Below are 16,232 nucleotides of genomic sequence, written 5' to 3'. Positions count from 1 at the left end.
TTCGCAGAAGGCGCAAGATGTGCGGAGGGCAAGCCACAGGCAGAGGTCATAGGGGGATGTACTTTAGCATGGTACAAGTACGGAAACTACTTCGGGCCTAATTGTTTAAATTAGAAAATTTCTAAACGTAAATTATTCAACATATCAGAGTGGGACGACTTTGAGACGGGAATTTTGGAAGAGGATGCATCTTGGATACTAGTGTTGTTTTATTTGTTTATTTCTTTGGCTACTGGTGCAGCAAAGGAAATCGTGAATCAATAATCCAAGATCCCAACTCCAATGGTGGCCCTTCCAGATCATCTTTGTTGCAGATAAATATCGAGTAAACTTGTTTCGCCTAAAGGGTTAACGGTACTCCTATATTTTGAGCCAAAGAAATTTCAATGTGCACAAATTTGAAATTAAAAACTAATTTTTATTCAGACATACTCGAATACTTAATTATGAGATATTACACGAAGTGACATCACACTACCAAAAAAGAGAATGAAGAAAATAATGTATACCCAAACACTTCAACACGTCAACATAAACAAGAGCAGCTATTTTCTTATTTGGATTATTATCTTATACGGATTTGATAACTAAAGTACTGTCAATGACGCCCACCCCGCCACTCCAAAACAGAAAACAAATCAACTATGGTAAGACGACGAAACTGTTGCTTCACATATTGTCCGATGATAATCCTTGATCCTTCCTAAAGTCACGGCGAAGAACTGTCATATATATATAAACCTGTGTGCTCGAGCTAGATTAGCTACACAGTAACAATCTCATTTCAAATAAAAACTTTATTGACCAAAACTAAATAAATAAATACTCTGATTTGATAAAAGAAATAAAATAATAGACACATAAACTTTATATAAGATCTTTTTGTTTATTTTTATAAGTATTATATAACTGTTTTCATTTAAAAGTAAAAATGTCCAACACATCCTATCCCTCAAAAATCCCTCAACCAAACATACCTAAAACAAGTAGGGTAAGCATAAATTAATACAAGGACTAAGCCATGATGTCAGCCTAAGAATCTGGAGTGCTCAAACACCATATAGTAAGTGGCAAAAATCCCATGATAAAAAACCAGAAGTTGCCCATCTTAATTGTCTCATATTTGTACAGTATTTATCACTTGGACTCATCAAAAACATTTCTTCGCAACATGCTTTTATATACCTAGAGTGCTGAAAAGACAAGAAAAAAAAACACGTTATAAAATTCACTGGTGGACCTGCCTGAAATGGCATGCGAAGAAAACGATTCCAAGCTCACATGCAAACGTTTCAATAAAAATAATAACTAATGACAAAAGCATGCAGTCTTACAAGAGGCAATTCAAACCCCAACTTCGTTAATCTTTGAATTGCAATTCCTACATCTCAAGAACACCAGCTGCACAACCAATTCCCCTAGCACCTAGCCTACACGGGGAAAAACATACGTGTGTTATCTTGTCATTCAGTTAAACAGAAGGGAATAACAGACATTAAGAAAGAACACGTCAGTAAAAGCTAAAAAGTGCCCAAGACACTTGTTAATGAATCAAAAACAAATTTTAAATCAAAAGATTTTAAGTTCCAAATTATTATATTCTTTAGTATTTCATTTAATGTTTTAACTTCAGATGTCTTAATGCATGTCCTTTAGAGCATTCATTAACAAAACATATTCAAAATATGGCTGCCACCTGCTAGTTGCTTAACAGTGAACAGCACACTCAGCAGGGCTGTATAGAACAGCTTCTTTAGAAATTTTGCACAAATTGTTTACAAATTTATATTTCAATACTATATAAATTTAAAACAGTACTGATATTTAAGAGTAAAAATATCTGAAGAAAAAAAGAATTTTACAGAAAACACAAAAACTGAGGAACTGATGAGAAGAGAGGGAGATGCAGAGGAAGAACAGAGCATCATAGATCAGAAAATCACAGGAAAATGAAAATGTTTTGGCTTTGGGCCAGAGAGAGAGAGAGAACTAAAACAACAAACAACCAGGAAAGATATTCAACCCAGGTAGATGTCACATTAACAAAGAAGTAGAAAAAAATACCCATTACCACTTATTAACTGGGATATATGCGGTAGAATATCAGAATGTGACAGAATAATTGACATGTGCAATAATAGGGTAGCAGGAAGAGAGCAAACTGACAACAGTCACACACAGCCACACTCCCAAATGATCAAATGTCTAACGGTAAACCAAATGTCCTACTTTAATATATCTACCTTGAAGAGGGAAGTAGCACGCCAATGAAAATTGTTGTCCCATACCCACACAGCAAGCCTTAACCTAATTTGTCCCCAGTAAATATTTTCCATCTTATCTTCGTATTTGTCATAACAAAGGCAACAACAAAATAAAACAAGAGAACGTGGGCAGAGCTGCAACTCAATACTATTAGGGCTGCATATAAACTATTTTTCCAGAAAACTGGAATTTTCATAAACAAATGCATACTCAAACCCAGAAATAGACCAAACTAGAACAAGTAATTCATCGAAGCCTCTGACAAAAGCTCTAATTGGGCCAGAATTTACCGAAACTACTTATCCGATCAACAGAATTTAATTTACCAGCCAACCTTAGATAATGCACACAGAGACCCAAAACCATATTTCAGATCAAGATAAGCATAAGTATTGTCCCTCGCGATATCAACTACTAGATCATCATGAACCAGAAAGGACCTCAACAACTAACGCCCATGCATGACCATTTAAATATCTAACAAGAAGAATGGAAAATATAAAACACAACACCATGTATAAGCATGAATTTCAACTTGAAAAGGTTCCAACTCCGACTCTCATCTTCTCCGTACTAAGTACTAATCACCCTCGCAATTGCTCCTCTTACCGAAGTAGCTACATCATAATTCACAATAGCAAAAATATGGAGCAGAAACAAGCACAAGCTAACATATTCAGTAGTTAATGCTCAATTTATCATATGGAAAAGTCGTAACAGCCCAATTACAGTACAAAACATCCCCAATCTAATTAAATCCTGCAATCTCAGCAAACACCCATATAAGCTACAATAAAAGCCCTACAAGGTCCCATTCTCCTTAAACACCACAAAAGAGAAAGATCATCAGATAAATAATAATAATAATAATAATAGTAGTAGTAGTAGTAGTAATTACCGTAAGCAAAACACATCGTTAGGGTTCATGAACATTATTACCGCTGACGCCACTGCACATGCACATGGACAACATCAAATCAATGCCTCTCCTCTCTCTCTCGATTCCACTGCTCAATCCTCGCTCTCCGTTCCTCACTCCCTTCCCTCACAGGACTCCCATGTCTCCTCCTTCCACCACCATCCCTATCCCTGAAATCCCTCTCTCTCTCCCTACTTCCCCTTCCTCCGCGAGAATCCCTCTCTCTTCTCTCCCTCTTGTGCCTCGGGCTCACGCTTCGGCTTCGGCTCCGGCTTCGGCTCACGCGGTACCCTCGCTGGTGGCGACCGAAGAGCCTCCTTCTAAGGTCCCTTCCGATGAGCTTAACGTGCATGAAATTACAATAGCCACCGCGGTTACAGCTATTCTCCTCAAACTGACGACACGTGGCTTCACGAAAATCGGTGACGGGAGAGAAATCAGCGATGATGGGTCTGCCAGAGTAGAACCTTCCATGGAGCGCTTGGAGAGCCTTGGCAGCTTGGTCCTCTTCGCGGAACTGGACGTAGACGTTGCCGATCATGTGGTCGGCGAGGTTGTCGCAGACGTTGAGGCTCTCGATGTCGCCGAACTTGGCGAGTTCTGTGAAGATGTCTTCGTAGAAATCCTCGAAGTGTTGTTGGATCTTGCGAGGGTCGATGGGTTGTCCCTGTGGGTCCACGCCGGGGGTGATCATGTCGGGGCGTTGGTACATGTTCGATAGGAGAAGCGTTGGGGAAATGCTTGGACGGTTGTGCAGACGCGAGCACCGGTCGCCGTGCCTACACGCGCCGATCTTGAAGTAGAAGGGGCAGTTCACGCGGTCCTTCTCTGTCCCGAATATCGATGCCAAGTGCTCAGCCATCCAAACTGATCGATTCTGTCAATAGATTTGATTTTCGAACCCTAATGGGATTGGGGGAACAATTCAATTCACGGATCGCGACCACAACCACTCTGTTTTACAGTAATTTCTGCCTAATAACCCAACCACTTCACTCTGCCTCTCTAAATCAAGAAAATGGCCTTTCCCCGATCGATCAAGCCTCGTTAAATTAAATGAACCTTCCCTTCCATAAATTTTGACCCGAATAACAAATTATTCAATTTAAATAAATAAAGAGATAAAATGTTTTTAAATAAAATAAAAACCTCATTTTCCATTATTTTTTCAACAAAAAAATTATTTATTTATTTTTATTATGTATAATATAATACAAGTTAAAAAATCGGTTTAAAAATATTAATTATGGAATTAAAAATCAAAAATATATTTTCAATATTTTTATTTTATTTTTTAAACTATTTTTCTAAAAAGTGACTAGCTCCTAATTGTTAGTTCACTTTTAATTTTACCGATTTAAATTATTAATTAAATTATATAAAAAATTTATTTTTAGTAAAGAAAAAAATATAAAAATAAACTATTGAACACATAAATTGTTTTAAATTAGAAATTTTAACATTATGTTGCATATCTAGAGAGTGGAAAAGATCTTCGTATAAAAGTGTTAAAGGAGGTTATTAAGCTAAATTTGTAAATAATATGATCTATGAATATATGCAATAATGATAATGAATATCTTATGTAAACATATTTTAAAGAGATTAATTTTAATTTTTTTATAATAAGATTTATCACTTTTAAAAATTTATATTCTAAAATTATCATATGGTAACATTTTAACCTAATCAAATGGAGACCCAAATAAATTATTTTCAATTTAGCACAGAGAACAAAATCATTATTATCAAATCAAGTAAATCATATGAGATAGTTATATTTAGATACTATGTAGTCGAGAAATAATATGATTCTTGCAACAAAAATGTTCACAAAAGACTTTATCATTAATTAAAGTGTATCATTCTTTAAGTACAACAAACTATCTAATAAAGAATGTTTACCTTTATTCCAAATCCTGCAAACTATTGAAGTAAAATATCTATAAATAATCTAGAATACCTAAAAATGAAAAAGGCATTGAGTGAGATTTTAAACCTCTACGAAAGGATTAAGAAAAATATACCTTCACGTGACATTTGTCAATGCTCAATCTAATCTTTTCAAGATTTTGTGAAAGTTATTAACCTTTTCTACATAAGTAAAATTTGCTCTTTGAAATTCTAAGTTTAAAAGGTCACGCGTTCATGCATTATAGCAAAAAATTTATTGGTCTGGGATAAAAAAAACTCACTCTTCTTAACCTTATTAGAAAGAAGTAGGTCATTAAAGTCACTAATCAGAAGCCAACAAGCTTTAATCAAGCATTGGATTTGAGAGAGATTGATTAATAATTAATCTTTAACATGAGGGATAGGGTTGACATAAATGCACTCAAGAACCAAGTTATTTCACAACACAATATGATGGTAACAACCTAATCCATAACATTAACGGCAACATTGCTAAGATTATAAATTATCTATTTCCACGCTCATATTCCACCTGCTTGACCACAAATCTCTAAAATACCTACTATTTCATAAACAAATTTATTGTCATCCCTTATTTACATTATGAAAAAAGGTCAAGATACATAAGAAATAATGATGTCTATTGTAACACCCTAATTTTTCAATTATATTTCTTGTTCTCAAAATAAAAGATTTTCTTAAAAAAAAAATAAAGAATAAAATAATATTCCTTTTAGCTCAAGCAAAAATTTCACACTCAAGAAAAAAAGGATCAAATTTTCCCATTTATATTCTCGCTCAAGTAAGAAATATGTCGCTCGAGCGAAAATTCACAACAAAAATGGGTAGTTCTCTGCCATATTTTTACTTAAGCCAAAATACTCTTGCTCAAGCGAAAATATCAGCAGAAAAACACCAATTTTTGTCTAGTTTTCCGCTCAAGTGAGAATACTCGAGAAAAAGGATTAGTTAAGTTATTCTGACCTTTTAAAAACACATATTTCAAAATAAGAAACCATTTTCATCTCTTGCTTTATTTTCTCACTTCTCTTTCTCAGGAAAAAAAAAACACTTTTGAACTTTAAATCTCTTTTAAATCCGAGCTTAGATATCTCTTCCTTTTGATTCCAAATAAGTTTCTTGGAGATTGATCTTCCAATCTCACTTCTATTCCTTCATTTTCTTCTTTTGGACAATATCTTCCATTGTAACCTTGTATCTTTCCTTTGGATCTCTAGAAGAACTTGGTCTTGGAGACATCAACTTCCATCTCTCTGTTGTGAAAAACCCATTTAAAAGTAAAGGGAGTTGATCCTAAACCTTAAGTTTTATTTTTATGCTTTAACTTGAAAAACCTATAATATCCTATCTTAAATAGTAGATCTGAAGTTTTTTTTTTTTTTTTTCTGGAAAGTGTAATGTTAAAAATGGAATTTTGGCATGAAAATATATGGTTTGATTTAAGAATCACCTAAAACAGAATTTTATAATAACATTTATAAACAAACAATGTTTTAAGAAGTTTTCATAGGCAAGCTACTCATTATATTTGTATATATGTATTGTTAATATTTTAAATTATTGATTTTGAATAATACATGTGTTAGATGATGAAATGTGATCTCCAATAATACACTTATGAATTGTACGATTGAACTAAGTCCAAAGGTGTTTGACCTTCAACACATTGTATCAAACTATATAATGATATATTTTTTTATTTCATTAATATATGCTTGAATGAGATCCTTGACTGTCATGAAAAGTTAATGATGTATTATTGATTGATTTAGAATGATTAAAATATTTTTCTTCAGTATATGTGATGAGGACTAAGTTTAGATATGTTGTAATTTAAACATAATTCAATGCACTGAATGAGGAAAAATAGATGAAGAAAATTTGATTAATAGTAAAAGTGATAAATGAAATTTGATGTGAATATATGAGAAAGTAGGAGTTGAAGAAAGGAAATAACTAATATGTGTGTCGTAAGAACATCGATTGATGTGAATATATGTGTTGTAATACATCGATAGGTGAGAATATAACACATATTTTGTAACATATTGATTAGTGTGATTATAACATATGTATTAAGACAATATTGATTGGTGTAAACAATATGATTTTAGCATGCTATGTTGAGTTTCCATATAGATAGTTCAGATATACACTGGGGGTATTGAGTCTGAAGGGAATTTGGAAAATGAGGATAATGAATACTAATAGTTGATGTGTACACAATTGATAGTGAAAGCATTCACAGGCCCCATACTTATTTCTTGTCTAGATTTTTTACTGTACTTCTGCTATAAGAGTCGTATAACTTAAATCTAATGGGTTATAATTTATTACTTCACTAGCCGTTAGATTTAAGTTAAATGAAAAGTTCAGATTGGGTGTAAGAGTTTTTACACTTACACTAGTGTAAGAAGATCCTTCCACACACACACACACACACACACACACACACATATATATATATATATATATATATATATATATATGTAAAGCATGTCAAAATACAAACTTATCTATTAGTCAATAGTGTGAAATAGAGTCTATGTAAATTGTATAATTGGTATGATATAACTCATAAGCAGCAAAATAAGGTGGTACAGTCTTCTTTTGTTTCAATGGAAGGCTATTCACATGGTCAAACATCTAGTCCTAACATACTTGCAACACATTTGGCTAGAATAGAAGTTTTTAAACATTTGAAGACAAAAGATTCTATTAACCAAAAGAATAAACTTGATAGATATCTTGCTAAAGGTTGTGGTGATCGGATGAGAATTTCCACTTGCTTTTATGGTAGAAATATAATTCACCACATTTCCTTATCTTATCATCAATGACAAGTAATGTGTTAGTCACACCTGTTCTACAATGGCTTCTAAAAGTGCATTTAGCAATAGGGGTACAATATTAGATATATTTGAAGTTCATTATCCCTTGAAATGACTGAGGCACTTGTTTGTACTCAAAATTGGTTAAAGTCTTATGTTTATCAATTTAAATACATTGATGTTGGTGAAGATTTAGAGATTTTTGAAAGAGTTATATCGAGTGATTACTTCTTTTATTTTTTTTTTCATTTTTATAACTTTTTTTTGTTTCTAATTACTTTTTTCATGCAATGAAACCAAAAAATTTGAGACAAGTCATCTAATATTGGTGGACCTGAATCTGCAAGTTCATTATCTCAGTCTTTGACCATTGGTTGAAATACCTAACTGATACCATTTTTTGTGAGGTTATTTTCTAAATTTAGTTTTCTCATTTAATGCAATTAGACATTATGTATTTATAAATTTTATATATTTATAGTTTGGAGGTCTATATTTTTTTTTTTGGATATTTACTCACATAACATGTTGGAATATCAACCAATGATATATATTGTGAGTTATTTTTAAATTTAATTTTTATTTTAAGTTATTATCGATATATGCAGATTTAATTTTGGTTGTCATGTATTGTGGGCTATTATTGTATTAGGCCGAAGAACCTAACTAATACAATTTTTTGAGTTATATTTTAAATTTAATTTTCTTATTTAATGTAGCAATTAGACATTATGTATTTATAAATTTTATTGTATATTTATAAGTTTAAAACTCTATATTTTTCAAATATTTACAATCATGATAAGTAGGAATACTAACTAATGACATATTGTGAGTTTTTTTAAATTTAATTTCTATTTTAATTAGTATTGATATATGCAAATTTAATTTTGGTTGTCTTATGTATGTAGTTATGAGCTATTATTGTATTTGACAATATATATAAGAGTACTCAACTTTTTGGCTTTGGCATCAACACTTCCTACTTGTCTATTTTTGAGTTATAAAATATAGTAATTAAAATTACATGTTTTTTTATATTTTTAATTATTATTTTTTTATGTGTCATATATACATATCTGCAATAAAGGATATTTTGAGTGGCTATTATGTGGCATAAATTGCATAATGACAATAAGCTTATATTACTAGAAGTTCAAACAAGGTTTTTTTTTTTTTAAATCTCATTTCTTTATATAAAGTTTCAAAATTGCTTCTCATAGATGATGTTAATGAAACTGATAGTATGTTAAAAATGCATGATATAGTTAAGGAGATAGTTTAATTATGTAATGAAATTGATGGTTTGAATGCTAAAATAATTACTTTTTTAATACTATTTATGTTGTTGGTTTGATGATTTTGTTTATAGCCTTGTGTAATTGGTTGAGATTTCAAAAATTGTCTTCCTTGTAACTTTCACACAAAACAAGAGATATAAAAATTAATTCAGATTTGTCTTTTAGAGAACTTTATAATTTATTCTTCAAATAAATGTAAATTTGCAAGTATTCTGTATATTTTTATGAGATTTGATTATTACTCTCTTCGGTCCTTTTTGTAAGAAATAAAATGGAACATTTTCTTGTTTCTTATTATAAAAAATAAATGATAAATTCAAGATACATTAATTGCTAATTTATTTTATACCCTTTTATTAGTATCATTAAATATACAAATTACTAACTATATTATTTAATATCATAGGTATTTTTGAAATAAAATTTATATTTATGAAAAACATAACATACTTAATTACTTTTCTTAATTCTGGTGATTTAGTCTTTTATTTCTTATAAAAAGGACTGGAGGAAGTAGTTCTTAATTCAATATTCATCTTTGGATTCTTCAAAACTATATTTTTTAATTTTGGCTCAAAATTAAAAAAAAAACAAACTTATTTTGATTCATTTTGTAAAGTTATTTTTTTATTTGAACAATTTCATAATTATCAAATATTTATTATTAGACAATGGACATGTTATTTAAAAACATATAACTTATTTTAAATTGCCTATTAATATTCATATAGAGTTGTAAATTTATATATACAATTGAAGTACATATGTACAATAAAAAATTTATAATTTATATATATATATAATTAAATATTTAAATATTTTTTTATGACTAGAAATATATGTTAGAATTTTCAATTAGAACTTATTATAGCAAAGAAGTCTATTTTCAATTCAGGGTCCAAGACATAAAAAAAAAATTATTTTATTTTCTTTGACAAAATTTACTTTTGAAAAAAATTGAAAATGAACCTAAATAATATTCAAATAAAAAAAAAAAGGCTGAAACCACAAAATTTACTTGATCAAATCAGTTTTTTACTTAAAACTTTAATCAGTCCAATAAAAGCTTAAAGATAATTTCAGGCCAAAATATTTTTATCCTTAGTTTTAGTCAATTATGAGCTTCTAAACCCAAACTCAACATAACCTACTCATTCTCACTCCTAATGAAGTTACTATAAAATTATTAATTTTGTTAGCATTAATTTTTAAAAATGATATTTTTATTTTAAAATGTTTATTTATATCTTTATATTTTAAAATAATATTTATTTTTCTTATAAAATTATTTTAATTAGTCGAAATACGATATTACGAATGCCCTTGCTTCTTATAAAATATTTCGTAGTATTAACTTATTTTATGATTCACTCTTTCAAAAGCCCACAATTGTAACCTAAACCCTAAACAGGGGCCTCACATTGTACCCTCCAATAGCCTTAATTACATAGTAATAGCTAGAGTGGAAGTGGTCTTAATTGTGATTAAATTATAAAATAACTTTTATAATTGGGACTAGTATTAAGTCTCACTTTTATTTATTTTTAATTAATTATTAATTATTGATTAAAATTGAATGAAATTTATAAAAATTACGTGAATTGGCCCTTTATTTATTTCTAATTGAATATTTTGTATTTTTGTAATTTTCAGTAAATTTAAACTTATAACTAAGTGCGTTTGTGTTACAGTTTAGGATACAGTTATAGGATGAAAATGCATTATTGAATAGTTTTAAATGAGAAAATAATTGAAGTGACGTAATTATTACATCTTCTGAGCATCACAAGTTTCTTAAAATTCTGGGTCACAAAAGCAGTACTCATGCATCCCCATTTTCAAACAATCAAACAGACCTGAAATTCCAACACCAACTTGGATGTGGGTCATCAAGCTTTCTAGGGAAAAGCCTAACCCGCAAATTGTTAATGCCAACATGTAAAGTTACAACAGGAAGTATGGCCTACTGCTGCAGCAATAGGCATGTTTTGACGCTGTTTGAATTATCTGGGAAGGCTGTTTCGAGGAAAGTTGCGTAATGGGTTCTTCCTTAGTAGCTCTGTTTCCCTGCAGCGAACAATACAAAATTTCATCAAGTCACAAGAAAATCCTCAATTACTGGTACCAGAAATTGTCAGGTGAATCAGGATTACCTTTTCAAGTCCTTGTCTTCGTCTTCCCTAATCTTCAAAGTTGAGGACTTGCAACCCTCGGCTGATTTCAAACTTTGTGAACTGTATAAACAAACATGTTAATTCACCAGTATATATAAAAGAACCTACCGGTAGCTACTACCATATAGCAATTAAAACTGCTCTGTATCCATGTTGACCAGAAGCACATAAATCATCATTTCACTTGCTTCCCACATAATCATTCTTAACAGTATTTTTTTAAAAGTGAAAAGGTTTAACAGTATTCTAGATTATTAAGCAAATTCAGTTGGTGCAGTGGAGGAGACAAGTTACTACATCCCACTGAATATCTCCACGTAAATCTAACGACCAAACTAATTATGGAAAGTGATTCTGATTCAACTTACTCATGACATTCTTCATCAACAAACACTGGGATGCAAGCACTTGCAGTAGATCCTTCAGTTCTAGTCCCAGGTCGCTGTGGAATCTGAAATCATTTAATATCTTAAAGTTAGACATTAAACGAATGCAGAACACAAACCTGAAGGAGAAAGTGAAGTTTTGTAATATAGAGGTCTGCGAAAATTAGCACCTTGTAGGATTTCCATTTTCCAGGAACTGCGTTGTTTTCTTTGTTTCTGTCAGCATGAGCTCCAAGTTTGAGCCAAGAGTGTGACAGGTCTGGATGATGAGGGCTGGTATCTCCAGTGCCAACTGAATCTTTATAAATGGAAAGTGGAGCTGCCCGAGTCCTTTATGATGAGAAAACAATACGATGGACATTCATCAAGTAATGAACATAGTCATAAAAACTGAGAAACCCTTCACACATTCTGAATGCACGAGTTTGTAGTTAACATGTCATACATACATCTCGTCAATTTATATATTTTCTTAACAAGATAACACTGTAGTGTGCAATTCCACAAAAAGAAGTATATAGCAATTCCAAAAGGAAACACTAGGTAGCTAACTCCAACTAAATAAAGCCAAAGAAATGACCCTATTACCTATCATTCTTGGCAGAAGGATCACAGTTTAAAGAGGTCAGAGGAGCACCTGCAACACAGGGAAGATGTACAGAATTAATGGATTTGAGACAAAAGGTACAAAACAACAAACCAAACCTTTTCTACTAAATGGGTTCGATCGATTACTTGGACCAAAAACACCATAATGTTATACCATAAATCATAAACTAGAAGGCAAATGGTGTAATATAAAACAAAAAACAAAAACAAAAACTCACAAAAGACTCACGATTTTAAAACTCACAAAAGACTCACGATTTTCTCCCTTGGCAAGAACAGTTCCAAAGCTACGCACAGGTGCCAGTTTTTCCAATGAGTCCTAAACAGCGAAAGATTGATGCAGGGTTAGACAAAAATAGTAGATAGCTCATAGATCGTATTATAATTACAACAGTTTAGAAGAAGAGGTAGCAGTAAGACAGTAACTCAGTATCATCACATACATCTATAGATTTTGGCCTTGTCATTGAGCGTGCAAAAAATTTTCTATAAGCAGCCTTCAATTTATCAGCCGGTTGAGCATTCCTGCAAAAGGGGCAATCAATTGAGGAGTTACATTTGCAAGTTTGAAACATATAGAAGTCACTGGAGAATACAGCATACAAAGTTTAATCTTTAAAGCATGAAATAACATGCCACCAGCACCAAACAACACCCACAAACTTGTGAAGCCCAAACTCCAAACCAAATTTGTATGAAATAAAATCAGATGAATAAACACTTGGAGCAGACAATAGGAGAATATGGAACTAACATATATCAAACAAGAAAAGATTTGTTCACGGATTCCAAGAAATTAGGGTCACTACCTGGATATTCCAAGCTCGAATGTCTGGTTGGCAGCTTTAAACTTGTTCTTAGATTCCAAAAGCAATGCATATGAAATGTAGAAATCAGAATGAGTTTTTCCTATTCCATTTGCATCCAGAAAAGCATATATAACGTCTGCATCAAAGCAATTATCTGCCTGCAACAATACATATATTTTATTAAGTAGTCTAGAATAATTGAAGTAAGGAACATTAACCAACAAGATTGTGATAAGAACACCCACATATTCAAGCCACACTTTGAGGTAGCGCAAATCATCCTTATAGCGTTCCGAGTGCCAAAAAGCACGCACACACTGCTCGTAAATCACCACCAACCCCGAACTGTCTCCTCCCGGAGGAAACGCCTCTTGAATCCACTTGATACACCTTCAACATGTAAATACAAAAATATGTAAATATAAAAGGTTTGTAATTAGTGCCCGTTTGGTTTAAACTCAAACAAAATTTATTTTAATAAAATTTATTTTAAATAGCTGAATATAATTGAAATACAAGCATAAATTAACTACAGAGACGTATATTTTGCATTCAAAAGCATATTTTTTTTAACTAGGAAACAAATAAGCCCTAAACAATCAAATTACCTCATCAGCAATTTTTAAGTGAGCACATTGTATATAACATTAAAATAATCCATCTCGTGTCAGTAACTGAATAATGAAAAGAACTCGAAAGGTTGTAATTGCATATTCGGTTGAACTTAATTTAGAAAAATAACGGAATATTGGGATGGAAAGAGGGATACTCACTGTAGCCACGGGAGAAGAGGGTCATCACCTTGGTATTCGTCGATGGCTTCAATAAGTTTCCTGTTGGAGGAAATTAATAAGTGAAACGAAGGTGAACAGTGAAAGGGTGTGTGGGTGAAGAGTAAGTGAGCGAGCGAGAGAGAACCTTCGATGCTGAAGGAGCGATTTCTTGAGGTTGTTGTCGGTGTGAGACTTGAGAGCGTGGTTCAAAACGTTCACGTTTCGGCCTCTCTTCAGTGGCCTCACGTTCTCCTTGAAGGTTTCCCACTCGTTCCCGCTCTCTCTCTTCGACGCCAGAAACTCTGTCTCTAGGTCTATCTTCTGGATCTCACTCTCCGCCATTGTTGCTGCAGTCAAAGCTTCTTCTTCGTGCTCACAAGGAAAGAAAGGGAAAATGGGAATTTCAGATAAAGTGGAGCGTTGTTGCCTTTTCTCGTTCAAATTTTGAAAATCTATTTATGATAGCTAATTCTACCCTACTAGCCGTTACCTCTAATGATATTTTATTACAATTTATTTCTCTTCATTATTTTCTTTTATATTTTCGCTTCTTTATCTTTCTATTAAATTCTTGACTTTTAGTAAAAAATTTGCTTGAATACAATTATTCTAATTCTAAAAATAAATTAATAATAATTGAACTATTTTTTTCTAATATAATCAAACTATTTTAATTCACAGTGTAAGTAATAATAATATAAAATAATCTTTTTATTATTTTATAACAAAATATTAAATGAAAATATAATATGTTAAAATATAAAATAAAATATTATTTTATTTTATTTTTCTATTAAGAGAGGTTAAAACCCAAACAAATAAAACTAAAGTTTATATCTAAAATATCAAGTGCTACTAACATCTAAACTAACAGATGGATATAAAAACGAGGGGGTTATCAAGATAGAATATGAGAATACATTTATCAACATCAATTTTGGCCAACTAATTTGCATAGTGACTGGTTTCTCTACATATATAATTAAATCTAACAAATTTGATTAGTTTATATAAAACTTTAATATCATACAAAAGCAAAGCACAGGGGTGAGAGCTTGACAAAATATTAAGAATAAGAGATAGAACCTCCTTGGAGTCTTCCTTTATCTAAATACATTGAACCTATTTTTGTATGACCAATTTGATGCCCCAAAAGAGAGCTCAAAGCTAAGCAACTATGGGAGAATAGGAACTGGAGCATCCATGAAAACCAGCAACAAACTTTCCCTTATCATTCCGAATAAGTCCTCCAAAACCAACAGCTCTTAATGTGAAGGGACTAAGCCATCAACATTTAGCTTAAGGTTACTAAGGCTAGGAGGAGTCCACCTAACTCGATTCTATTGATGTAGCAGACTAGAACGACATTTCCTATTGTCCCTGAAAACACAATTAAAGTAGCTTAGATTACATAAAATCTTATGAACCAAATAGTTAGGTAATATAGAGGATTACTGAAATATGAAATTATTTCTATCAAGTCATAGATAACAGATCAGAAATCCAAACAGTCTATTCTAATTGAGGAACTTATTATAACAATGATTAGATAAATTACTATTAACCCAATTATGTAAACTGCTACTAAAGAATTTAACCCACTGATCAGGCATGATAAAGCGCTCCCAGACCTATTTTGCATAGAAACAGTCACAGAGAATGTAACGCCCTGAATTTTGTAATATTATTTAATTATTAATATAAATGTATAAATGGATGTTTGAATGTGCATTTGATTGTGTAATGATTTGAATGTATGATTATGTGGTTAAAATGTGATGTGGACTTGTGCTTGTTCATGATTGTTGATCATTGACTTGTGTTTGGGCTGGAGTTGTTTGAGTATATAGGCTAAGTGTGTGTTGTAGAGGCATTCTCGTTGTAGCGAGAAGGCCCTAGGAGAAGAGCATGAAATTGTGCTGTTCTCGCTGTAACGAGAGGATTCTCACTGTAGCGAGAAGACATTAGGAGAATGGGGTGAAACTGTTGCATTCTTGCTGTAACGAGGGAACAACAGTTGAGGGTGCATTTCTGGGTACAGTCTCGTTGTAGTGAAAGGGTCTCGCTGTAACGAGATTTTGCAGAAACTAGAGTGCAGTTTCCTCTAAGATTTTCGTTGTAGCAAGAGAGGGTGTTGCTGCAACGAGGGGACCTCGCGTCAGCGAGAATATGTCGTTGTAGTAAGAGTGTCGCGATCAAAGGGGTATTTGAGGGGTTAAGGTTCGAGAAA

General features: G+C 32.0%; 2 protein-coding genes across 3 annotated transcripts; both read right to left on the bottom strand.

The window, feature by feature from the left end:
• Positions 1–888: 888 nt before the first annotated feature.
• LOC113869168 (splicing factor U2af small subunit B) lies at positions 889–4,258 on the bottom strand. Of its 2 annotated transcripts, none has more exons than XM_027505357.1 (3): positions 3,164–4,258; positions 1,335–1,430; positions 889–1,193 (listed from the first exon to the last, which is right to left on the bottom strand). In XM_027505357.1, the coding sequence occupies exon 1, from the start codon at positions 4,044–4,046 to the stop codon at positions 3,243–3,245; it is 804 nt and encodes a 267-aa protein (XP_027361158.1). In that variant the 5' UTR covers positions 4,047–4,258; the 3' UTR covers positions 889–1,193; positions 1,335–1,430; positions 3,164–3,242. The 2 variants fall into 2 exon arrangements, with proteins under 2 accessions (XP_027361158.1, XP_027361159.1); XM_027505358.1 differs by having other exon boundaries at positions 966–1,193; positions 3,205–4,186.
• A 6,977-nt stretch (positions 4,259–11,235) lies between these two features.
• On the bottom strand, positions 11,236–14,344 carry LOC113869879 (mitotic spindle checkpoint protein BUBR1). The gene is made up of 11 exons (XM_027506383.1): positions 14,148–14,344; positions 14,003–14,062; positions 13,475–13,619; positions 13,230–13,387; positions 12,864–12,945; positions 12,676–12,739; positions 12,400–12,448; positions 11,982–12,141; positions 11,794–11,876; positions 11,405–11,485; positions 11,236–11,318 (listed from the first exon to the last, which is right to left on the bottom strand). Exons 1-11 carry the CDS (start codon positions 14,342–14,344, stop codon positions 11,255–11,257), a joined length of 1,143 nt encoding a protein of 380 aa, XP_027362184.1. The 3' UTR covers positions 11,236–11,254.
• Between the last annotated feature and the right edge of the window lie 1,888 nt (positions 14,345–16,232).

The sequence above is a fragment of the Abrus precatorius genome, unplaced genomic scaffold, assembly GCF_003935025.1.
Source record: "Abrus precatorius isolate BTA unplaced genomic scaffold, Abrus_2018 Scaffold6, whole genome shotgun sequence".
In the NCBI taxonomy this organism is placed as follows: Eukaryota; Viridiplantae; Streptophyta; class Magnoliopsida; order Fabales; family Fabaceae; genus Abrus; species Abrus precatorius.
The sequence above is the reverse complement of the archived record's forward strand: the minus strand, read 5'-3'. Positions and strand labels throughout refer to the sequence as shown.

Excerpts from the sequence above, each read along its gene's own strand:
- LOC113869168 (XM_027505357.1), bottom strand. The coding sequence starts at position 4,046 with ATGGCTGAGCACTTGGCATCGATATTCGGGACAGAGAAGGACCGCGTG.
- LOC113869879 (XM_027506383.1), bottom strand. The coding sequence starts at position 14,344 with ATGGCGGAGAGTGAGATCCAGAAGATAGACCTAGAGACAGAGTTTCTG. Across the intron at positions 14,063-14,147 it reads TCGCTCCTTCAGCATCGAAG|GAAACTTATTGAAGCCATCG; the intron begins GTTCTCTCTCGC and ends TTCCTCCAACAG. Across the intron at positions 13,620-14,002 it reads CCTCTTCTCCCGTGGCTACA|GTGTATCAAGTGGATTCAAG; the intron begins GTGAGTATCCCT and ends TACATGTTGAAG.